The sequence below is a fragment of the Schistocerca piceifrons genome, chromosome X (assembly GCF_021461385.2).
Source record: "Schistocerca piceifrons isolate TAMUIC-IGC-003096 chromosome X, iqSchPice1.1, whole genome shotgun sequence".
Taxonomy (NCBI): domain Eukaryota; kingdom Metazoa; phylum Arthropoda; class Insecta; order Orthoptera; family Acrididae; genus Schistocerca; species Schistocerca piceifrons.
Genome location: NC_060149.1, coordinates 231,630,096 through 231,656,989, shown reverse-complemented (window position 1 = coordinate 231,656,989; position 26,894 = coordinate 231,630,096). Strand labels below are relative to the sequence as shown.

At 45.2% G+C, this 26,894-nt stretch overlaps 1 protein-coding gene across 2 annotated transcripts in view; it reads left to right on the top strand.

The window, feature by feature from the left end:
* The window catches only part of LOC124721797 (protein turtle homolog B-like), a 406,195-nt gene that overhangs the window by 280,447 nt on the left and 98,854 nt on the right, over nucleotides 1–26,894 (top strand). For both annotated transcript variants that reach the window (XM_047246920.1, XM_047246919.1), the window contains one exon: nucleotides 20,053–20,180. In XM_047246920.1, the coding sequence (XP_047102876.1) occupies nucleotides 20,053–20,180 (128 nt within the window). The remainder of the gene's footprint in view (nucleotides 1–20,052; nucleotides 20,181–26,894) is intronic.

Below are 26,894 nucleotides of genomic sequence, written 5' to 3'. Positions count from 1 at the left end.
CATTACACCCCCGTTCCATCGATCAAAAATTTGCGACTACTCGAATTTTTTCCTCTAATTTGCGTTCGTTGACTGGACTGTTTGTTGTATTTTCGCCATCTCGCATCGAGGTTAGTTTGTAAATAAACTGGGCAGCGAGCGAGCTACCTGCACCAGGAAGATCTCTCCCGGCAATTTTTATAGCTGGCGCCAAAGAAAAATTTTAGTTTCTATTTATCAGTTAAAACTTACTCCAAGTTTCTATCTTCATTAATATAGATAATATAGTGTTGAAAAGCCGAGTAAATATTCTTGAAACATCCTGCGCACTAGCATCTAGGCGTATAATTGGGAAAAGAAGAAAATGGAAAGATAAAAGATGAGTAATCAAGGCTAATGACCATTAAGAGAGACCTTCAAATTGGAATTGCGTCATTGGAACTGCGTAAAGTTCTTTGGATATGAGAGCTATAGATCAAGTGTGGTATCGTTGAGAAGGACAAATGTAGCCTTGCAGACCACTAAGTCCCTCTTTTTTAAACCTCTGCACAATTCTTTCGCACGAATGGAATTAACTACATCTAGAACTCTAGACCGAGAAAGGTGACTCAGTGGTTAGCAAAATGGACTCGGATCGGAGATGACACCGATTCAAATCACAGTCTGGCTATTCACATTTAGGTTTTCCGAGGATTTCACTCAATCTCTTGTGTTAAACCTTAATCTTCTTTCTTCCTCAGAACGCTTGGATCTCATTTTACGGAACATATTACGCTACCAAGCATGCCCTCATCAAAAGTTTTGTTGCTGGGTATAGCTTGTCAGACATCTTCAACTTTTATAGTCCTGTCTTCCTCAGTTGCGTGTAATATTATGGTATATTGATAATTTTTACTTATGGACCGACTGACAGCAACTGAATAAAACACAATTTTAGTGCCATACGCGTTTCGCTTTTATTTTCTGCAAGGCATCATCAGTGGCAGGTTGCGTGGACAATTTCTTACATATTACGCTCCTGTTGCATTTTTGGTGTTGTTCTTCTTCTTATGAACGCCAATTTGCGGTTTTTTCCACATTCCACAGCACTATGCACTGAAGGTTTTTTCCACATTCCACAGCACTATGCACTGAACGCTTGTCAATATACCATAATAGCTTGTCTGAATTTGTTACTTTTTATAAACCTGTGTCTTCGGCTCCAGATCTTTGCTGATTTAATGGTACGAAGACTCTTGAGTGCTAAATATTTGTAACTGAGCTTCACTTGGCTATGCAGCTATACTTAGGAAATAGGCACTTATTTATTGACTATATTTATCTTTCAGGCAATAGTATAAAGCTTTGACACCTGTCATACAAGAATCGCCATCAGACAATGCACGTTTTAGCAGAAATAACTAAGAAAAGAAGGTAGACGTGCAGGTCTTTACCAAGGTGTACGTTGAACACAGCGTTATCATGAAACAAAATAACATACTACTAATTACAAAAATTCTCGTTGCAGGCATCAACAGCGTTTTCACTGTACCTTTGAACATCAGGTAACACATATAAAGCTGCGTTTTTTGTGTTAACAGAATTGAAAAAATGGCAGTGTGTTTCACTCTGTGTGAATAATATGTATTCTGTTAACATAGAATGGTAACATAGTACTGCTTGACTAATTGCTCACATAAGAATAATTTATTTTGAAAGAAATAACACATGATAGTCACAGATCTGATTCGCTAACCTATCCTCATTTTAACAGTCTAGATTGTTACAGGCAGCACCAGAAATTCCACACAAATAAAAGTGAAGCATTTGTCAGCGCTCATGTTCGTCTGAACTTCACATTGCTTCAGTGCCTGAGTTCAGATTGTCAGTTGTATTACCTTGCTCGCCGGCCCCTGTGGCCGAGTGGTTCTAGACGCTTCAGTCTGGAACCGCGCGACTGCTACGGTCGCAGGTTCGAATCCTGCCTCGGGCATGGACGTGTGTAATGTCCGTAGGTTAGATAGGTTTAAGTAGTTCTAAGTTCAAGGGGACTGATGACCTCAGATGTTATGTCCCATAGTGCTCAGAGCCATTTGAACCATTACCTTGCTCTCCTCGGGGTGGGGGACCAGCATCCAAATTGATAATGGGTAGTGGTAATGAATCTGAGTCATGGTGTAACTATCCGTTTATCACATACGCTTCGAATATTATCAGAGGTTATGGTCACGCTAAGTGCAAGAAAGCGTAAAAGGACCGCTGCTGATTACCGTCGATCCCTTCTGTTATCAATGTAACACTTCACGGAGCTCTAGTTGCCACACATAGCCAGTGTGGCACTGAAGCTTGATATAGCGACATTATAGTAGTAAAAATTGATTAAGCTGAGAGTAAACTATAATTTATTGGACAACGGTAGCCATGGGGTAGTTTCCGAAGTGCACTGTTTTTCATACATTCAGTTCCTTAAGAATTAGGGACACAATAATTGTAGGGCTTGTGGAACATAGTGATATAAATAAACGACCAGAGTTTCGTACTAAAAGAAAAGGATTACTGGCTCACGAGTTCAATTGTAAAGCTTCTGTATTTATTACTATCGAATTATGCATTCCTAAGGTACTTTCCCCCATGGTGACTAGATTCGGAATGACTGTTGGAGGACATTGTTGGACTAAATATCTAATGAATATTCCCCACAACTTAACACCGTTGCCAGCTTAAATAAATCGCATTACTTCGTCATCTGCAAATCTTTGGATAAGTAGTTATTGTTGATAGTACTCGCAGCTCGTAATACTTACAAAGCGACATAGGCACAGGTGTTACAAACACGGAGTCGTGAGGCGCAAAGAGGAGTTCTAATTCCCTTTCGGCAATCCTGATTATGTAACCCCGGCTTCCCTAAATCACTAGCGTCAAATTGAAGGATGGTTCGTTAAGTCTATGGCCGATATCTTTCAGCACCATGTTTCAAAAAACTAAATTTGTGCTTCTCTTGTGAACTCGGCATCTTCAAGACCTTAAACTAAAATCATCCTTCCTTCGTGAAAGTGAATATCGACTTTGATGTCCATTGGTGCTCGGAGGAAAATGCCAGTCGTCGCCCAGAAGACTTACTACAGCATAGTCTGATAAAACCGTTCCAGGCCACGCAAAATCATTTCATAAAAATTTCAGATGACGAAAATCAGTTACATATATAAAGCATATTTTCTGCAGTATGGAAACGTTTGTCGCGCAAGCATTTCTTCGCAGTGACACAATTAACATTTTAACATCTAACTGCAACATAACACTCACAAACTAAGTCAATAGTTTTACCGAAAATGTTGTGCTATTTTTTATGCCTGGTTGCTGCTGTATTGCGGTTTGGCATGGATTCAAGTACTACAACAAACGAGTAATGCCTTTAGTGTGCACGTTACCTAAGTCAAGATATCATAAACCTATTCTGAGCACTAAGTAAGTAAACAAATAATTTAAATTGATGAAATATGATGGTATCGGCGGATAAATACGATACTGCAATGTCTGTGTTAAGGAGAACGACAGAATGCTCCTTCAGAGATGTCAGTCACCGACTTTCAATTAAAATGTCCTCTCCTGGACGGGAATTAAAATGGTTCAAATGGCTCTGAGCACTATGGGACTTAACTTCTAAGGTCATCAGTCCCCTAAAACGTAGAACTACTTAAATCTAACTAACCTAAGGACATCACACACATCCATGCCCGAGGCTGGATTCGAACCTGTGACCGTAGCGGTCGCGCGGTTCCAGACTGTAGCGCCTAGAACCGCTCGGCCACCCCGGCCGGCTGGACGGGAATTACATAATGTGTGTACGAGTACAGGTTTTGGTGCAGTAACGACGCCATATGGAAGTTTGGGCGTGGCCCTGAGCGCTGCACTGATAGCCAAAGCGCTTAAGGCGACCGCTCGCGTAAAGCGGGAAATTCGGGTTCGAGTTCCGGTACAGCACAAATTTTCACTGCCATCATTTCCTAATACAGCTGATGGTTGTTCGATTTCGCATCTGCGAATACACAATGGGCCATTAAAATTGCTACACCACGAAGATGACGTGCTACAGACGCGAAATTTAACCGACAGAAAGAAGATGCTGTGATATGCAAATGATTAGCTTTTCAGAGCATTCACACAAGGTTGGCGCCGGTGGCGACACCTACAACGTGCTGACATGAGGAAAGTTTCCAACCGATTTTTTATACACAAACATCAGTTGACCGGCGTTGCCTGGTGAAACGTTGTTGTGATGCCTCGTGTAAGGAGGAGAAATGCGTACCATCACGTTTTCGACTTTGATAAAGGTCGGATTGTAGCCTATCGCGATTGCGGTTTATCGTATCGCGACATTGCCGCTCGCGTTGGTCGAGATCCAATGACTGTTAGCAGAATATGGAATCTGTGGGTTCAGGAGGCTAATACGGAACGCCGTGCTGGATCCCAACGGCCTCAAATCACTAGCAGTCGAGATGACAGGCATCTTATCCGCATGGCTGTAACGGATCATGCAGCCACGTCTCGATGCCTGAGTCACAGATGGGGACGTTTGCAAGACAACAACAGCTCGCAGACCATGGCTGCGGTTATCCTTAACGCTGCATCACAGACAGGAGCGCCTGCGATGGTGTACTCAACGACGAACCTGGGTGGACGAATGGCAAAACATCATTTTTTTCGGATGAATCCAGGTTCTGTTTACAGCATCATGATGGTCGCATCCGTGTTTGGCGACGTCGCGGTGAACGCACATCCTGGCGTTATCACCTGGCGTGATGGTATGGGGTGCCATTGGTTACACGTCTCGGTTACCTCTTGTTCGCATTGACGGCACTTTGAACAGTGGACGTTACATTTCAGATTTGTTACGACCCGTGGCTCTACCCTTCATTCGATCGCTGCGAAACCCTACATTTCAGCAGGATAATGCACGACCACATATTACAGGTCCTGTACAGGCCTTCCTGGATACAGAAAATTTTCGACTGCTGCCCTGGCCAGCACATTCTCCAGATATTTCACCAATTGAAAACGTCTGGTCAATTGTGGCCTAGCAACTGGCTCATCACAATACGCCAATCACTACTCTTGATGAACTGTGGTATCGTGTTGAAGCTGCATGGGGAGCTGTACCTGTACACTCCATCTAAGCTCTGTTTGACTCAATGTCCAGGTGTATCAAGGCCGTTATTACGGCCAGAGGTGGTTGTTCTGGGTACTGATTTCTCTGGATCTATGCACCCAAAGTGCGTGAAAATATAATGACATGTCAGTTCTAGTATAATATATTTGTCCAATGAATACCCATCTGCATTTCTTCTTGGTGTAGTAATTTTAATGGACAGTAGTGTACATTTTGTAGCGTTGGCAGAAGAGCCAACACTGTGTTTCTAGAAGAGGCCGAAATGCACGCGTTTAATTACACGCTGACTGGCGTGAGGTCTGGAACAGGACAATATCTTGAGAATTGCAAATAAAGTACGTAGATGATGTAATACTTAACTTTAATCCACGATTGTTAAACATCTCTCGTTACGGTACATGCTTCATAATATTAATTATCCATTGAATTCGGCTCCTTGCTAGGTCGTAGCAAATGTAGCTGAAGGCTATGCTAACTATCGTCTCGGCAAATGGCAGCGTATTTGTCAGTGAACCATTGCTATGAACGTCGGCTGTACAACTGGGCGAGTGCTAGTAAGTCTCTCTAGACCTACCGTGTGGTGGCGCTCGGTCTGCTATCACTGACAGTGGCGACACGCGGGTCCGACGTATACTAATGGACCGCGGCCGATTTAAAGGCTACCACCTAGCAAGTGTGGTGTCTGGCGGTGACACCACACATTTCATGTTTTTCATAACGGCTGTCGTCATTGCAGTGCCTGTTCTTTCGGATATGCATGCATATCCGAAGAAACATTGCATCGTTCTTAAGAACACAGACACTGCAATATAGTAATTTAAATTCACCCATATGATTGTTACATCATGTTTAATGTAGGAATATTTTACACCTACGAAAACCATCATTCTAAACACGCAGTAGTAATCAGTTCATTGATTGGTTTTAATGTACCAGCGCTTTGCTGGGCGTGGTCTTGATGGTAATTGTGGTGTCACCGCCAGACACCACACTTGCTAGGTGGTAGCCTTTAAATCGGCCGCGGTCCATTAGTATACGCCGGACCCGCGTGTCGCCACTGTCAGTGATAGCAGACCGAGCGCCACTACACGGCAGGTCTAGAGAGACTTACTAGCACTCGCCCCAGTTGTACAGCCGACTTTGCTAGCGAAGCTACACTGACCGATACGCTCTCATTTGCCGAGACGATAGTTAGCATAGCATTCAGCTACGTCAATTGCTACGACCTAGCAAGGCGCCATAATCCTTTGCTATATATATTGTGGTTATAACATGTACCGTCAAGAGAGATGTTCTACAATTGTGGATTAAAGTTAAGTATTACATCATCTACGTACTTTATTTGCAATTCTCAAGATATTGTCCTGTTCCAGACCTCACGCCAGTCAGCGTGTAATTAAACGCGTGCATTTCGGCCTCCTCTAGAAAAACAGTGTTGGCTCTTCTGCCAACACTACAGTAATGATACGCTGTTAATCAGCTGCTCGTGACAGTTATTTGAGGGAGGTAAGGGGAGAGAGGTTACGGCTTAACACAACATCTGAATTCACGGCATGCCGTGGCCGTATTCATGAGCATAAGCTTAATGAGACACACATATAACCCTAAGACTTGAAAAAAAAAAGCCTTTACAACGATGTTGTCAGAATTTTCGTTTTCCTGTAAACTCCTTCTGGTCCGGTAGGACAAAAATCACTTAAACATCACTGCTAAACTCTCACAACTAATTTTTATTTCAAATGCTTAAAAACCTTTTAGAAGTGCCTTCGTTCGACGTATCCAGCAACTACGAGAACAGAAGCTCGTTAACGAGTGACATGTAAATGAATAGCCAGCAGATGGAGAAGAGGCAAGCGCTGCAGAAGCACCTCAAAGAAACAACGACGATGGACCCTCGAGAGACAGTAAACAGAGCAGAGAAACAATACGGGACTTAAATAAAACGCTTCAAGAACGTAACACCTGCCACTTCATTGTAACACGAACAAGAGCTCAGTGCCACACAGCTTGAAGTACCTGCGAACAATGCAGCTATTGTGCCTGCAGTAAACAGACCTGCACGTGCTGGGATGCCTCATGGCATCAGTGTTTTGTTGATGGTGCCATTTCGTTTCCTCTTAGTATAAATTGGACTACCCATCACATACTGCCACGATGTCTATCCATTCTCATCAAGTAATTTTCAGTGCAAATTACAGCACAGGATTGTTATGGAATAATCATAAGCAAATTAAAGCCTCGTTAAAATGCTTGGCTTTCTACCTTCCATGGTCTCTTGGATTACCCTGTCCTGTTGTTGATAACTGCGATACGTAGGGGCCAGTTGTTCCGCTACTGGGAACATGAAAGTGCATCGTTTGTCTGGAATGATTTTCAAAACGAGTGTCTCTCATACAATGTATCATTAAGATATAACACCAAGGAGGGGGCGTCTTTTTAATTCAGATGCACAACTCGGTTCGTGAATGTGATATAGATATGAGAACTCACTCACAGAGTTTTGTACATCCCGCTAAATGCTCTGTTACCGCGTTCCCTCTCTCCTGATTGAATCATAAACGAGTAATTAGTCTGTATTCCACGTCGGTTGCAAAGAAGAAATAGAAAAAGCCTAGAGCTGAAAAGAATTTGAATAAATCAGACTAGTATAGACGGAAATATAAAATGACGAATGCATTCGCATTGCGTACTACCACCCTCAGATCACTGTGTAATTGTATTTACATACAAGTGCATTAGATAATAAGTAAAGAAGTCAAAATGGCTAGCAGGTAACATTTTCCTGATAAAATGCGATATTGCAAACTGTAAAAAGACAGGCTGATTTTGGAAGATGACTGAATGTCCTTTTTCTACAGTTTATAAGAATATGATGACAAAATGCCTCTCGGACCGGCAGTATCAGCTGACAAAATGTATAGTTGGACAATGATAATGGACCTGAGTGAAAGCTCAAATAAACAAGTACGACACATGGAAATAAGCTGTTAAAGACATTGTGTGGCCATCTTTTACTGTCGGTTCACAAACGCCTTCATGAAGCTGATCTTGTACACTTAAAAACCACAGGTAAGTGTTATTGCACTGCTAGAAGATACTCTTTACAGGAATCAGAAATATGTGAATCCGGCAAACTAGTAATAGCATTTAATCATATCCATAGACTACCCTTTACGTTCTCTACACATTTCTTCTCCATTACGATTGTAGTATTTGCTGATCAGTCCAGATCATAATTCAGATTGTTTCTGTGTACGGCTTCCATCGTCATGATCTCTTCGGGTATCAGCAGCATCGTTTCTAGAAGAAGCACGAAACTAGTTTGTGAAGCATCACCCTTATATGACGCGCAATGAGCGTTATGCTGCCGGGTATGCGAGGACGGTGCTTGATAAGTTATGCTCGTCACACTTCCACCAAACGATATTGTTGATGTTTGAAAATGGACGATAGTGCGAGAAACTGTCCTTAATGTCAACTATAATTTTGACTGATTTGATCGATAAAACCAATATCATAATAATAAAAGCAATACAGTAATTGTCTCTCTGATTTGGCGGTACGTTTAGTTTGAGTTACTCTAGTTGCGCGTTGATCGAGAGACAAAAAGGACTATGACACTAACCACTTCATATCACTTCACTGTGTACTCCTCATTTGTATTTGAATGTGTTCCCACGTGCTACCGACACTGAAAAGAAATGTGGAGATATGCAGATGATGCGTACATGAATGAGGGCTAAAATCGTCATAAGTTTCCATTAAGCGGAACACGTACTCGGAGGAACACAAAATCTCTACGAGTTATAGAGCGCATGCCAGATTCTGTCACCGGGTGGCTGGTTTTATTCCTATTCCACGAACCCTACATAAGCTGTAAAGTGTCTTCGAAAGACAATGTGTGGCAACGTAGCTGTTTATAGAACCTACTAATAGCATGTAGCGCCGTCCTGCCTGCAATGCATTTGGTGTGTAACTTACCAAAATCTTCAGCGGCTTGGTTCAGACTGTTTTAATGCCGCCTGATCTCATTGCTTTATTAGCCTATTTTGTACCAATAATCTTCATTTAGCTAAAAATAAATCAAGCATACTAACATTTTTACAAGAGTGTAACTCTTATTAATGTAACATCAAGTTATGTGATTTCGTTCTACTTATTTCTAATGTTTCTCATTGCTGTCGATAAAAATATTTACAAGAGTGACAGCAAAACAGTTGTCGAACGTGATATCTTCATTTTTCATTTACGTAATGTAATGTAATATAATTATCTGAAAGAGAAAGCATAAATAAAGAAACTAATTCATCTATTTCCACTCCGACCATTTGTCCGCATTTCAACAGCTTTTCCTCAGTAACTTGGATTGCCTCGTTAATATGGACGTTAGTATAGCAGCTTGTAATGTCAAGGCGATGCAGAAAATCCATTATGTGCTGTTAATTCCATGTTTCTTGTATTTGATCTAGTAACGCAATCGAATTTTTATCTTTATGTTGTATACCTCATTTTGACACATTAGTATAATAACGTTCTTTCAACGTACGGAAGTTATGTAGCAGCGATTATACACTATCGTGCGAAACTTTATGAAAGAAGTAACTCGCGTATGATGTGTACTGTGAAGTAGCATACCTCGATGGAACTTGGGCTACATGTAAAAAGAACTGCTACAATATAGTACAGAAGTTAATTGAAAGAAATACTCAATGAGATGACCAGAAATTACATTTTTATTCAAAGACAAGAATTACACTGTAACCACCGCCATTCATGATGGTCCCCTGGGCCTTACAAAAGATGGGACGTAGTTCTTAATTGGGTGTGCAATCATCACGAACGGCGATGCATCTTTTTCAAGGTGCTCGTACGCTGACCACAAGGTTGGTAAGCAATTCTTGTGGTAGGATGCTGGGTAGTCGTTGGTGGATGTGAACCTGCTACACTACAGGAATGATTATGATTAAAGTTAAACTTTCAAAACGCTATAGAAATAACAACACTGGTCAGAATGACGTGAAACTGCAACGGAATATTATCGGATAAGGGGGAAAACGCATAACAGAAGAAAAAGAATAATGTGAAAACTGATCAATAGGTGGCGCTGTATGTTTCAGACTACGTAAATGAAAACACCTGTCATGCGCACGACCCATAGAAGTTGGTATAAACACGCCGGATACACGGCATTTCTTCCTTCCGCGTCTGCGACGTTCGCCATGACTGTCTTAATCCAGGATCGCGCCCTGTTTGTAAAGCTGTATTATAAGAATGATGACTGTGCGCACGTCGCTCTGCAGAAGTTCCGGACACTGGACGGTTTGAAAAAAGGCATTGGTCCGATGACTGCGTGGGTCTGGAAAAAAGGATTCGGAAATTCGAAAAGACGGGTTCTTTTGGTGTGCAACCTGGTAGAGGGAGGAAACGAATTAATTAGACGTCAGTGGAAGCAGTGGCCACAGCAATGCAGGAGGAAACGAGTGGTGGTGGGCAAACGTGTAGTGCACGGAGAATTGCCCGAACATTGGACTTACCTGTGAGCATGATGCGTAAAATCCTACCAGTTATCTTTCTTTGCCAACTATTCAAAATTACCCATGTGCACGAGTTGCTTCCTATTGACCTGACAGCAAGAGAGACCTTTGCTTTAGAATTTCTTGCTCGTATGAAAGTGGACAATGATTGGCCGTGGAAGATTTTGTGGACAGACGAAGCCCACTTCCATCTAACACGATATGTCAGTACACAGAATTGTCGAATATGGGCAACGGAAAATCCACACGCAAATCAACCAGTACCACTTCATCCTGCAAAGGTCACTGTGGCACGGATTTACGGCATCATTTATCATAGGGCCATATTTTTTTCGAAGAGACAGGTGCTTCAGGTCCTGTTACCTGTACCGTTATTGCTAATCGCTATGAGTGTCTTTCGCGCAACCACGTCGTTCCAGCTCACAAACAGCGTGGATGTCTGGGTGGGATCATTTTTTTGTGCAAGATGGTGCATCTCCGCACGTTGCAAATCGCACATTAAGCAGCTGCTGAAGCGCCATTTCGGAAATGCTAGAATTATCAGTCGCCATTTCCCTACAGCCTGACCGAACCAATCACCTGATCTTAATCCGTGTGACCTATCTGAAAGATGTTTTGTTCAGTGTCCCGTTTGCAAACTGAGCTCCACTGAAGGCATGCATTGCGCAACACATTCTGAACATGACCCCGGAAACACTTCGATCAGTTGTGGAACATGCTGTTTCTCGATTTCAACTTGTTGCAGAAAACGGTGGACAGCACATTAAACATGTTTTGCGCCAGTCACACGGAAATTAACAGTCCGATTTGATTTTGATTGACGTTTTTTTGCGGTTTTTGGCCTCAGGACAATTGAAAACCGATTTTTCCCATTCGATTTGATATGACCTTGCCATAATGGATGGGCTTACGTAACTAACAGTATCACACCTGTACATCCATGCACACTGAATAGTACAGGTTGTTTAACATCAAACGTACACCTTAGGCATTGTTGCATGATTCATTTGGTTGGTTGGTTTAAAGCGGGGGGGGGGGGGGGGGGGGGGGAAGGGACCAAACTGCGAGGTCATTGGTCCCTTGTTCCCGGTAAAATAATTACACAAGCGAAAGAAGAAAAGAAAGGACACGTACAGCACAATAACAGGAGAATGGATGAACCAGAAGAACGACAGAAGGACAACCAACACTACTAAGGACAAAACAGGAAAAGAAAACCACAGAGAGAAGCAAGAAACAGGTATAAGGGATAAAAACAAGGGAGCAGATGACTGTGGCTGGCCGACCACGAGAATAAAAAGTAAAAGCCACTTTGCGACACATTAAGACATCCAGCCTAAAACATTAGAGTGGGGAACACAAAGGGACAAAGTACATGCACGAAAACGTATATAGAATGATAAAACCCACCGTTACGTAGAAAACGTAAAACTAAATTAACCGATGAGGCGTTGTCAGCTAAAATTAATGGCAATGAGTCCGGTAATTGAAGAGTCCGTCGCAGGGCAGCCAAAGAAGGACAGCTCACCAAGATATGGGCCACTGTCAGCCGGGCGCCGCGCCGACACTGAGGTGGGTCATCAGGGCGCAGCAGGTAGCCGTGTGTCACCCAAGCATGGCCAATACGGAGCGGACAGAGAACCACAGAGTCCCTGCGAGAGGCCTGCGTGGAGGTCTTCCACACATTCGTAGTCTCATTAATGGCGCGCAGTTTGTTGTGCTTACTGAGTTTATGCCATTCCGTCTCCCAAAGCCGCAAGATCTTGCGGCATAGTACTGAACGCAAGTCAGTTGCAGAGAAACCGATCTCCATAAGCGGTTTCCACAGTAGCCTGTGTGGCCAGCCTGTCGGCAAGTTCGATGCCTGGGATTCCGACGTGACCTGGGGTAAAGACAAATACCACTGAACGACTGGACCGTTCCAGGGCATAGATGGACTCCTGAATGGTCGCTGCCAAAGGATGACGAGGGCAGCACTGGTCGATATCTTGCAGACTGCTCACACACAAACGAAACTCCCCATGGCATGAACGGATGTGCTCAAGGTCACGAGATATAGTCACCAGCTCGGCAGCATAAACACTTCAGCCATCGGACAAGGAATGCTGTTCAATATGTCCTCCATGGACATACGCGGAGCCGTGGCCTCAGGACATGTCAAGAATCGAGAGGAAGTGGCAGCAGAGAGCCGCAGGGTTAACTACGTGCTTAGGGCCGCGGCCTAGGTATACACCATGGAGGTGTACGTCAATGGACTTCAAGTATAACTGGTGAAGGCGAGGACTCCAGTTCGGAAAGAAGGGATCGGACACGAACAGCAATTAGAAGTCCTGACCTGGTCCGCCGATGCGGGAGACGAACCGCCGTGGGTGGGAAAAGGAGACGGTGATTCGGATGCGCAGGAGGACTACGAACGTGTGCAATGTAACTGGCCAGCAGTAGTGCAGGCACCGGCTTCCACAAGGACGCTGGTCACCGGACTCGTCCTAAAAGCTCCTGTCGCTTGGTGAGCGCCACAGTGGTGCGCTGGGTCGAGTAAACGCAACGCTGAGGGCGCCGCTGAACCATAAACCAGACTCCCATAGTCTAGGCCGGACTAAACAAGGGCTCTATAGAGCTGCAGCAGGGTAGAGCGATCTGCACCGCAGTTGGTGTTGCTCAGGCAGCGGAGGGCATTGAGGTGCTGCCAGCACTTCCGCTTAAGCTGACGAAGGTGAGGAAGCCAAGTCAATGGGGCGTCGAAAACTAGTCCTAAGAACCGTAGATCGTCATTAAGGTAAAGTTTCGGTGCCAGATGAACGGAACCACGCCGACAGAAGTGCATAACACACGACTTTGTGGCGAAAACTGGAAACTGTGGGGTAGAGCCCATGGCTGCGCCTTGTGGATGGCTCCCTGTAGGCGCCGCTCAGCAACACCAGTACTGGTGGAGCAGTACCAAATGCAGAAGTCGTCTGCATACAGAGGAGACGGACGGCCCTATAGTTGCTGCTAAACCATTAATGGCCAATAAAAATAGAGATACACTCAATACAGAGCCCTGCAGGATTCCATTCTTCTGGATATGGGTGGAACTATGGGAGGCACAAACTTCGGACACGGAAAGTGCGAAGCGACAAGAAATTTTGGATAAAAATCGGGAGCGAGCCTCAGACACCCTACTCATATAATGTGGCAAGGATATGATGTCACCAGATCGTGTCATACGCTTTTCGTAAATCAAAAAAAGACGGCAACCAGGTGTTGGCGTCTGGGAAAGGCTGTTCGGATGGCAGACTCGAGGAACACAAGATTATCAGTGGTAGAGAGACCCTGGCGGAAGCCGCCATGACATGGAGCCAGTAGGCCACGTGACTCCAGGACCCAACCCAACCATCGACACACCATACATTCCAGCAACTTACAAAAAACGTTGGTGAGGCTGATAGACCAATAGCTATCCACATCAAGTGCGTTTTTACCGGGTTTGAGCACTGGAATGATGGTACTCTCCCACCATTGTGACGGAAAGACGCCATCGCACCAGATCCAGTTGAAGATGAAGAGGAGATGTCGCTTTTAGTCAGATGAGAAACGTTTAATCATCTGACTGTGGATCCTGTCTGGCCCAGGAGCAGCGTCGGGGCACTGTGCAAGGGCACTGAGGAGCTCCCACTCTGTAAATGGGGCATTATGGGATTCATTGTGGCGTGTAGTGAAAGAGAGGACTTTCCCTTCCAGCTACTGTTTGAGAGTGCGAAAGGCTGGGGGATAATTCTACATCACAGAGGCTCGAGCATAGTGCTCAGCAAAGTGCTCGGCAATCGCGATTGCGTCGGTAGATAACACTCCATTCATATTAACACCGGGAACACCTGTTGGGGTCTGGTACCCGAAAACACGTTTGATCCTTGCCGAGACTTGGGAAGGTGACGTATGGCACCCAGTGGTCGAGACGTATCTGTACCAATACTCCTGCTACCGTCGTTTGATAAGTTGGCGAACACGTGCATGGAGCCGTTTAAAGGCTATGAGGTGCTTCTAGGAAGGGTTCCGCTTATGCCACTGCAGAGCTCGCCGACTCTCTTTAATTGGTTTAGCAACTTCCTGCGACCACCAAGGGACTGCCTTTCACTGGGGGCACCCTAAAGGGCGAGGGATCGCGTTTTATGCTGCAGAAAGGATTGTTATAGTTACCTTCTCAACCATCACATCGATGTTTCCGCGTGGGGGAGATTCAACGATGACAGCAGAGCTGAAAGTTTCCCAGTCCGCCTTGTTCAAAGCCAAAGCCCATCTGGGCAGGCGTCCGTGGGCCTGACGCAGGGGGAGTGACAGGAAGATGGGGAAGTGGTCACTACCACGCAGGTCGTCATGTGCTATCCAGTGGATAGATGGGAGAAGTCCTGGGCTGCTAACTGATAAATGAATGGCCAAGTAACTACCATGAGCCACACTGAAATGTGTGGCGGCCCCAGCATTCAAGAGACTGAGGCTGACCTGAGACAGTAAAGTTTCGACATCTCTGTCTCGCCCAGTAAGCACTGTGCCACCCCACAAGGAGTTATGGGCGTTAAAATATCCCAAAAGTAGGAAAGGTTTAGGGAGTTGATCAATCAGTGCAGCTAATACATTCAGGGGTACTGCACCATCTGGAGGAAGATATACATTGCAGACAGTTATTTCTTGTGTCGTTCTTATTCTGACAGCTATAGCTTCAAGATGGGTTTGAAGGGGCACAGTTTCACTAAAGACTGAGTTTTGGACATAAACGCAAACTCTTCCTGACACTCGATTATAGTCACTACAGTTCCTATAATATCTCTTATTGCTGCTGAGGGCAGGGGTCCACATTGTCGGGAACCAGATTTCCTGGAGGGCAATGCAGATAGCAGGTGTAAAGCTTAACAGTTGCTGTACCATAGCCAGGTGGTGGAAAAAACCGCCGCAATTCCTCTGGAGGATGTCATCGTGAGACTGGGACACCATGGAACATTCAATGAGGCAGTTTACCCCTCAGGGTCATCTGCTGCCACCGAAGTATTGCCTGAGCAGTCTATATCCATTTTGCCTGAGCGTCTGGCGAGATCTAGGTCCTCATCGGACGCCAGAATCTCTATCTAATCTGCAGACAAAGAGCTTGTAGGTAGTGGTGGTGTGGGTCTCACATCAATTCTCTTGGTCTTGGGGATCTTCTTTCTGGATTTCTCTCGTTGATCCTTGGGTTTCTCTGGTTGGGAGGGCTTCAGTGATTCAGTCTTTGGCGCTGAGAATGATCGTGAAGCCGTACAACCAGCTGCTTTTGGGCTCTTCAGCCACTGGCGTGTGTCATCTTTCCCACTAGCAGAAACCTGGAAAGTGAGTGACCTAAGGGACCCCTTCCTAGCGAGAGGAGCTCAAGAAGACTTACGCTCCTCTGGCGCAGAAGCGGGGACTGATATCCCTCGTGGTTGGGGAAGGAATGTGTTACTCTCAAAGTAGGTAGTGCAGGAGCAACAGGGAGGGAAGTGCCCCCTACCATCAAGGGGCAGGTGTAGTCTTCTGGCTCTGAGAGGTGACTGGGTTTGGCAGAGCTGATGGGGCTAGAGCTGTTGTAGCGGCGGCGTAAGACTTTGACATATGTACAGGATGTAGGTGTACAAATTTCCTCTTAGCCTCAGTGTAGGTCAGTCGGTCCAGGGTCTTATACTCCGTGATTTTCCTTTCTTTCTGGAGAATCCTGCAATCAGGCGAGCAAGGCGAGTGGTACTCTCCTCAATTGACACAGATGGGAGGCGGGACACATGGAGCATTGGGATGTGATGGGCGTCCGCAATCTCAACATGTGACGCTGTAAATACAGCGGGAAGACATATGGCTGAACTTCCAGCGTTTAAAGCACCACATTGGAGGAGGGATATAGTGCTTTACATCACAGCGGTAGACCATCACCTTGATCTTCTTGGGTAATGCATCACCCTCAAAGTCCAAGATGAAGGCACCAGTGGGAACCTGATTATCCCTCGGACCCCAGTGGACATGCCGAACGAAATATACACCTCGCCACTCGCCACTGTAAATTGGCGCGCAGCTCATCATAGGACTAAAAAAGGAGGTCCCTGTGGAATTTAATACCCTGGATCATATTTAAGCTCTTATGAGGCATGATGCTAATGGAAACATCCCCCAGCTTGTCACAATCGAGTAATGCATGTGACTGGGCAGAGGATACCGTTTTGATCTAGACTGACCCAAATCTCATTTTGGACAAGCCCTCCACCTCCCCAAACTTGTCCTCTAAATGCTCAACAGAAAACTGAGGCTTTATCGTCATGAAAGATTCTCCATCAGCTCTCAGACATACAAGGTACCGGGATGAATAAGAGCTGCTGCCATCCTTAGCCTAACGATCCTCCCATGGTGTGGCCAGGGAGGCGAACAATTTGGGGTTGTACTTCTGTGCATTGAATTGAGCCCGTGAACGCATAGACTGCTAGTGTTTGACCACCAGAAAGAGATGATGTACTACGCTTCATTGCGTGTCATCTGCCCTGATGCCACCCACTCTGACCAGGGCCTTCCCCACGGGCACCACCCATCCAACAGGATGGCCATTGCCGAGAGTCCCGATGCCCCAGGGTGACAGGCATCTACTGCTCGGCATACGTGGCGAGTTAACAGCGCAGACATCAGAAGAGCAATTCCTGTGTGGTCAGGGGGCTGCAACCAACAAGGTAAATGGCTGCCCCACCACAATGGACTGGCTTCTGTGCTAGATATCAGGTACAACGTAGCAAACAAGTCCATTATCATCGTCAGCGTAGAAAACGATACTGCAGAGTTGATGGAAAATACGCACCCAGGAGAGTGACCTCGCCCAACAGTTGGAGAATGAGCAGAAGTGCAGATCCATGGATCCATGTCGATAAAGGATGCGATAGGTCTCAGCCATGATGCATCGTGAAGGCGCCCTTCCCCAGTTGGCTCGCTCTTCGGGAAAATTTTGAAAAATGGAGGTCAAACCCTACAGGGAACCATCACATAAAGGCCGAAAAGTGTGAGACTCCTTTTAGTCTCCTCTTACGATAGGCAGGAATACCTCAGGCCTATTCTAACCTCTGGACCCGCAGGGGGTATGATTCAATTGTCATTCGTAGTCGACCACTATTAAATTATGAAGCTTGCAGCACCATCTATTGCTACATTTTGTAACTATTTATTTTCCTTCTGCCATACGTTTTCTACGTTTTCCGATAACATTCTGTTGCAATTTGACGTCATTCTGACCAGTGGTGTTATTTCTACAGCGGTTTCAAAGTTTAACTTTAATTATAATCTCCCTGTACATCTCCCCTATGTATCCAAACCGTGCTCAATGAGGTTTAAGTAGGGGAAACAGGCAGGCCAATCCATTCGCCGTCTCTCCTCTCGTTCCATGAGACGATCCACCTGAGCTGTTCGATGCGGTCACATAGAGTCATCCATAGACGCAAATGAGAAAGGAATACCGTGTAACGATAATTTTGACCAGCTGGTGCACAGTGTCCAAAGATTTGGAGTTCAATACGACCATGCAACATTATGTCTCGCAACACCATGAAAGTTGGAGCACCAAAGCGATAAAGTCTGACATTGCGTGTTCCCACATTTCGCCATATGAAGTTACGTCAAGCACTGTCAAACATGATCATTTTGGAGGTCCATGTTTGATGCTGTTCGGAGGCATAGTGTTGCATGGTCGTACTGCCTTCGAAATCTTTGAACGTGGTATGCTCGACGATCAATATTATTGTGACACTGTACTCCTTCCCCACGTCCGTCTTTTGACGGGTGCATTCCACCCTGACTTCATTTTTCTGTATGACAGTGCGCGACCATATCGAAAAGCGCCAGCGGAGCTTTTGGAACGAGAGGATCGACGGCGAAAGGATTGACCTGCCCGTTCCCCTGACTTAAATCCCATTGAACACGTGTGAGGTGCGTTTGAGAGACAGACTGTAGCGCGTTCACATGCACCAACGACCATGGGGCAGTTGTCAAACGCTCTGGCGGAGGAGTGGAGAGCCTTACAGCTAGAATTCCTTCCTAAACTTGTGATGAACATGGGGGCAGGTTGCAGACAAAGCATTGCTGTCCTTGGCGACCACACAACCTATTAAGAACAATGTCCCACCTTTTTTAGTGTCCAGGGGACCACATGAATGGTATGATAATTAAATCAAGACGTTAAGTTGTCGATAAGCGTTGATATACATCAACGGGGACCGTTTGAAATGTGTGCCCCGACCGGGAATCGAGCCCGGGATCTCCATCTTACATGGCAGACGCTCTATCCATGTGAGCCACCGAGGGCACAGAGGATAGAGCGACTGCAGGGACGCTCCCCGTGAGACCGACATTCCCAACTTAATGTCGACATACTACATACGTAGTGCCCCTGCCCATTACACTCATTACTCGTGGCAGACAATCTTACCGAGTCCCGTAAGAGTACGGGCACTGCGTGTGCATTCGCACAGAAGAAGAAGGTCAATGGCCGGTGAGCCTTAACTATATGAAAATGGTATCCGTTCTTTCTGACACGTCCGAAAGAACAGATACCATCTTCATACACGTGAATGATGGTGACTTCAGGTTAATTATTGTTGTTTCTCTTCGTCTCGTTGCGTATTTCTTTCAGTTACCTTCTGTACTACACTGTAGCGGTTCCTTCCATGTATGGTTTAAGTTTCATCAGTCTATGTTACTTAGCAGTGACACATGGTGCGAGAGTTACTTTTGTCCTGAAGTCTTGAACATCAGTGTACAAGGCAGTAGAATGTATCGTGTCAAGTTGTATACTCTGAGTACCGTTATTAACTTAATTTATGAGGATCAAAGTACGTTGCAAGATTTCTGCAGTGCTTTGTGAAGTTTGCTTACTTATTTATTTCTTCATGAGAGTGTAACTGAAAGTATCTGTGTCAATTAGGCTGTTAAGTTAAAACCACTGCATGAGACATGAGATACTAACAATGTCAATAACTCAAACATCATAGTTAGAGCCTCTGCAACTGGAATCGTATCGCAATTTTGACAAATATATTGTACCGTGTCCATAAATGGGATTGTAAGAGAAATTTTCAAACCCTCTCTACCAACAATACAAAACGAAGAGGCTTGTAGAGTTCAGTCGAGAAAAAGTCCATGAATTAACAGCAGAGTTAAAAGTTTGGAAACCATGTAAAACCTGTTGTCAATGAATAACTGCATAAAGATTCCTACCCATTCGAGCTCTGCCTGCCAAAATTGTCATAACACGTGGTGGCGGTCTTCTTCTGTGCACCTGTTACAGTGATCATTCAGTTTTTTTGAAAACTGATAGGCTGCTGTAACGCTTGGTAACTGCTCACGCTGTTACCGTAACGCATAACTAGATGCTTTGTTTCGTTCCAGTTCCGACGGCGGTCATCCTGGGAGGCCCGGACATCTACGTGAATAAGGGCAGCACCATCAACCTCACGTGCACCATCAGGAACCCCCCGGAGCCGCCTGCCTACATCTTCTGGTACCACCACGACAAGGTGCTCACATCTCTTATTCTGCATTCCAGTTATATTACTTATTTCCTGTGCACCAGGTCATGATTATCTACGCCTTATTATGTAGTAAAGCTTTGTTTAAAGCGAGAGACGTTTCAAACCTTGAAAAACTTTGTTTATTTCCCTTCCCGCTTCACACTAAATATCCATCAAATAAGCCCATCAATTTCTGTAGGTTCAGAACCGCATCAGAAGGGATGTGGCGCCAGTGAAGGCAGACATGATCAAGTGAGGCCTCGCAGATGGGTACGACAAATGAGATTGTGGTGAATATCAGGATATGGAGCATCTGACCTGTCCTAACAGTCTCCGCAAATGTACCCTCGATGAATTACAGCAGGGAAGTATGGAAGCATTGGATTTAACCAAATTTCTGGGAAGAACTTTGATCTTCAGACGCGGAAAAGTAATATAAATGCAGATTCAGAATATATAAAATATTAAGAAACGAAATGTCAGCCTAACTAGTACTGTAGGAGTCCGTGGCCTATTTTCCACTGATCAACATCCTATTAGAGACGTTAATAGTTTTTCTATTCCAAAAACTTATATTTCATGTTGAAGCAGGGCATGCACCGTTGTCAAAATTGTGGCACATGCAAACTACTGCCAAATCCCAGAAGCTGGCTGTCTCTTACCGAGTTACATCGTTATGCCTCACGACCTGACTTTCCCCTGAGGGGTCAGGTGAGGCTCTGTGGAGACTGGAAAGTAGAACAGAGGTTGTGATACAATGAACTTGTAAGGTGCACGTGTAAAACTCAATCTATGAAAGCTTTGCCCGAGAAAGTTTCATGTCCCTGCCTTCCAAACACCGTATTTCTGATCTGCTAGAAAGCTTCAGTTATCTGTTGTTCGCTAATGTAATACGCACCATCTTGGTGAATGACATATACATTTATAAGCCAAAACATTAGGAAGAATGGCCACTGTGAGACTCAATGGCGCCAGGTGGCGTTGCGGGCTCCTGACGCAGGATGGAATGTATATGTACTGATCAGCCAGAACATTATGGACACCTACCTAACAACCGGTATGTCCATCTTTGGCACGGATAACAGCGGCGACGCGTCGTGCCACGACGCAGTGAGACCTTGGCAGCTCGCTGGAGGTGAGCCGACACCATATTTGCCCACCCACAGGTCATCTAATTCTCGTAAATTCGGGGTAGGGGGGCGATGATCTCTGACGCCACGTGTTCGATCGGGTACAGATCTGGCGAGGTGGGAGGCAAGAACATCAATTCAAACTCGTCACCGTGTTCCTCAGACCACTCCATCACACTCCTGGCCTTGTAACATAGCACATTATCTTGTTGGAAAAAAAACACTGTCGTCGGGAAACATGATCGTCTTCAAGGGGTGTAAGTGGACTGCGACCTGTTTACGATACTCCTTGTCATGCACGAGCTCCGCTGGACCAACTGATGCCCACATGATTGTTTCCCAGATCATAATGGACCCGCCACCAGCTTGTCTCGGTCCCGCAGTTCAGGTGTCAAGGAGCTAGTCTACTGGAAGAGGACGGATTAGCGTCCTCCCATCAGCATGATGAAGAATGTATCGGGATTCATCAGACATGCAACGCTCCACCACTGCGCCAACGTCCAGTGCCGATGCCCATTTTAGTCGTAGTTGCCAATGTCGTGGTGTTGACATTGGCAAATGCATGGGTTGTCCGTGCCCATAGTTGTGTTTGGTGCACTGTGTGTTCAGGCATACTTTTACTCTGCCCAGCATTAATGTCTGATGTTAGCCCCGCAACAGTTCGCCGTGTGTCCTGTTATACCAATCTGTCGAACCTATGACGTCCGACATCTGTAGTGAGGGATGGCCGCCCAGCCCCGCGACCTCTGGACGTGGTTACACCTTTGTGTTTCCGACCACACCGTTCAGCCCACTTGGGACATTGCGGCAAACGATCTCTACGTACTTCCGTAGTTATCCAACGACGTCGTTAGTTACGATTGCAATGGTACGGAATCATCGAGACTGGACTGTAAATCAATGGAAGCGTCCGACTTGGTCGAATGATCACGTGTCTTGTTATACCATGTCGATGAGCGTGTCCGGATTCGCCGTCATCCAGTCGAATGGTTGCTGGGTTGCTAGAAGTATAATTTGCGCCACTGACGCACGCTGGTGGAGGACAGCATATTCATATATGGATATCCACATGGGCTTACACGAGACCTGTGGTAGTAATCTAAGGCACCGTCGCAGCCGTGGACTACACGAACATTATTGCGAACCAGCTGCAGCCCTACATTCCCAATTTCTTACGCGACTACGATGGCGTCTTCCAACAGGGTAACTGTCATTGTCCCAAGGCAAGAATTGTGCTACAGTTGGTTGTAGTGCATGACACTGAACTCACATTGATGTCTTGGCCACTAAATTCACCTGATATGAACCGCTGGGATACATATGGGAAGGCATCGGGTGCCAGCTTCGTGGCCACAAACTACCGAATCTTAAATGAAGGGAACTGTATGGCCTGTGCATAGACATCCGGTGCCACATACCTCCGTAAAAGTAACAACAACTTATCGAATACATGCCACGGAGAATCTCTGCCGTATGGCATCCCAAAGGTGGACCAACACGTTATTAAGCATGTGTTCATAATGTTTTGACTCATTAGCATCTGTTTCTTATTGAATTTTTAACGGTATGTACGCATCTCAGAAACTGCAGCACTATTATTAATCACATTAGTAAGATTCCTAGACCGTTATACAAATTTAATTAATTACGGTCCACTTCGCTGTATGTCAATTCGATGACTGAAAATAATGTCCCCCAGTTTCTACTGAATGTTTTTTCTGTGACCTCTTATTTCCAGCATGCTGTTAACTGCCTCGTCTATTGAGCTTTTGGGCCAAAGACCATACCGAAGTCGACTATGGTTGAAGAGTCTCCTGTGTGACTGTAGTCGATTACACAGGAGCCTGTCCTGTACCTTATGCAAAGTGTTTAAGAGGCGGATGGGCCTGTAACTGTTTGGGCCTGTTATATCCCGATCCTCCGATTTTTTTGATGATTACAACCTTCGAAGTTTTCCATATGGCAGGAATCTTACCTTGCAGCAATGCATCGTTCAGTAACTCTGTTATAAAAAGGGAGATCAGTGCAATTGTATTTTCTCGTGTTTCTGAATGTGTGCCGTTTGGACCGGGAGTCTTCTTACTTTTTAACTGTTTAAGTGCTAACGCTACCTCTTGTTGGGCAAACGGCACAGCAACGGGGCCATTTGTGTATTATCCATTTTTCTTCGTAAGTCTGTGTAATGTTGCTGTCATTCTTCTTTGCGTCAGCAGGAAGAAGCTTGTTCAGGAGGTACTCTGCTGAATATTTCCAGCGCTCTGCGCCTAAGGGTTGACAGCACTGTCGGATTCATTACCTTATATGTTTGAAGCTTGAATGGTACCTCCCACATATTGTTTTGTAGCTGAGTTTTGACAAATTTGTTTTGTCTTGTATAGTTCGTTCTTGCATTTTTGTTTCTGTCTTACTTCCCTCTCTTGTGCTTGTGTTTTTCCTTTTTGATAATGTTTCCTTTTGTCGCTAGCGTCTTTCCTTAGTTTTGATAACTCAGTTGACCAGGGGAGTTAGCTTGGTGCACGGTTGGTCGTTGGGATACATAATGGTTGTGCTTTTTGAAGCATGGGCTTCAGAATGTGTGCTTTATAGTCTTTGCTGCCACTGGCTGTATGGATGGAATATTCTTCAACCACGTTCCTTATTTTTTGCCAGTCAATCTCGTTTAGAAGGAGTAGTCGTTTTTGTTGATGTGAAGAGTGTGCATTCTTGTCTGCGTATGTGCCTTTGTGGGCCGGCCGCGGTGGTCTCGCGGTTCTAGGCGCTCAGTCCGGAACCGCGCGACTGCTACGGTCGCAGGTTCGAATCCTGCCTCGGGCATGGATGTGTGTGATGTCCTTAGGTTAGTTAGGTTTAAGTAGTTCTAAGTTCTAGGGGACTGATGACCACAGATGTTAAGTCCCATAGTGCTCAGAGCCATTTGAACCTATTTTTTTTTGTCCTCTAAAAATGGCTCTGAGCACTATGCGACTTAACTTCTAAGGTCATCAGTCGGCTATAACTTAGAACTAATTAAACCTAAGTAACCTAAGGACATCACACACATCCATGCCCGAGGCAGGATTCGAACCTGCGACCGTTGCGGTCGCTCAGCTCCAGACTGTAGCGCCCAGAACCGCACGGCCACTCCGGCCGGCTTTTTTGTCCTCTGTTGTCTGTTTTATCTTCATGCCATAGCGTCGATAGTGCATTGATGTCACTGGGTATGAGTAGTCTTTCGTTCCTTGAAAATTGTGCTGCAGCTCGTATTTGGTCAGCAAAAGGCTCTATGTCACAGGAATACTGTGCATTCATTGATGTGATAATCAAAGATTCTCGTTTATGTGCAACTTCAACTTTGAAGAATACAAAAACCAGGATAGAATGTAACAATATCAGAGAAAGAAAGTTGCTATTCACCATATAGTGGAGATGCTGAGTCGCGATAGGTACAACAAAAAGATTCACACAATTATAGCTTTCGGCCATTAAGGCCTTTGTCAGCAGTAGACACACATACATACATGCACACACACACACTCATGCAAATGCAACTTGCACACACGTCTGAGGTCTCAGAGAACTGAAACCACACTGCGAGCAGCAGCACCAGTGCATGATGGGAGTGGCGACTGGGTTGGGGTAAGGAGGAGGCTGGGGTGAGGAGGGGGAGGGATAGTAGGGTGGCAGTGGTGGACAGTGAAGTGTTGCAGTTTAGACGGAAGGCAGGAGAGACGGTGCGGAGGGGGGACGGGGTAAGTAGCGGAAAGGAGAGAAATAAAAAGAAATTAAAAGACTGGGTGTGGCGGAGAAATGATGGCTGTGTAGTGCTGGAATGGGAACAGGGAGGGGGCTAGATGGGTGAGGACAGTGACTAAGGAAGGTTGAGACCAGGAGGGTTACGGGAACGTAGGATGTATTGCAGGGAAAGCTCCCACCTGCGCAATTCAGAAAAGCTGGTGTTGGTGGGAATGATCCATATGGCACAGTCTGTGAAGCAGTCATTGAGACTAGGGATATCATGTTTGGCAGCATGTTCAGCAACAGGGTGGTCCACTTGCTTTTTGGCCGCAGTTTGTCAGTGGCCATTCATGTGGACAGACAGATTGTTGGTTGTCATGCCTACATAGAATGCAGCACAGTGGTTGTAAATCACATGACTGGTTTCACAGGTAGCCCTGCCTTTGATGGGATATGTGATGTTAGTGACCGGACTGGAGTAGGTGGTGGTAGGAGGATGTATGGGACAGGTCTTGCATCTAGGTTTATTACAGGGGTATGAGCCACGAGGTAAGCGATTGGGAGCAGGGGTTGTGTAAGGATGGACGAGAATATTGTGTAGGTTTGGTGGACGGCGGAATACCACGATAGGTGGGATGGGAAGGATAGTGGGCAGGACATTTCTCATTTCAGGGCACGATGAGAGGTAATAGAAAACCTGGTGGAGAATGTAATTCAGTTGCTCCTGTCCCGGATGGTACCGAGTTGCGAGGGAAATGCTCCTCTGTGGCCAGACTGTGGGACTTTGGGAGGTGGTGGGAGACTGGAAAGATAAGGCACGGGAGATTTGTTTTTGTACAAGGATGGGAGGATAATTACTGTCACTGAAGGCTTCAGTGAGACCCTCAGTATATTTGAGAGGGGCTGCTCGTCACTGCAGATGCGACGACCACGGGTGGCTAGGCTGTACGGAAGGGGCGTATCGCCAGACGCAGAGCAATATGAAAAATTTCCCTGTTTTCAAACCTACTTATGGGTAAATGATTCTCAAGACAGTCATGATCTATTACGTTGTCCTTGTATCGTTTGGGATTTTTTCTCTGTGTCCTGTGATACATCCTGACATTTGTTTTCCTCTATTGTTAGTGCACACAGGGAAATGTGGGTGGATTATTAGGTAGAATATTTCTGTTTTGCAAAGGGCTTTCGGTATCTATGTTATTAGAATATTGTTTGCCTACCTACAGATTATTTGACAGCTGAGTGTTTTCTCTAAGTCTGTTTCCTTGTGTGTCTATCCTATGGGTACTGTCACAATGTATAGGATGAAGAACAAATGCTACACTTGGTGGTAAGCATGCGGTTTCTCATAGGAATTCAAGACAAAAGTGTACCTAGCAAAACCTAGTCCCGCCAATAGGTTTAATTGAAATGTGATTTGAAAAACGAGGCTCTGGCAACACTATAACCGCGTGCAGCGTGGCCAAAACAGGTATCATGAAATATGCATTCTGCCGGAGCTGTCCCATTCACTCAGTCAGACGATGGAGACGGATATGCAAGTTCGCCGATATTCGAGTTGTGTTAGCGTCAAACTTTTTTTCAGTTAAAGCACCACATTTTATTTAATTTTCACCTCCACAATACAGTATCTTCTGTATTTCTTTCTGTTACTGTTACCTTTACTTAAGTATTAAGACATAACATGAACTTCTTACAGACGTAAGCGACCACTTTGTTTCATTTCACAAATAAAATAATTGTGGGTACATCTTCTGTATCCAATGAGGTACAAAAAACACAATAGGTATGGTACACCAGATTGTGCGTTATGTTACGCACAATAATTTCATTCTGTACGTTTGACGTTCAGGCGTATCTTCGCAGAGCCAGTACG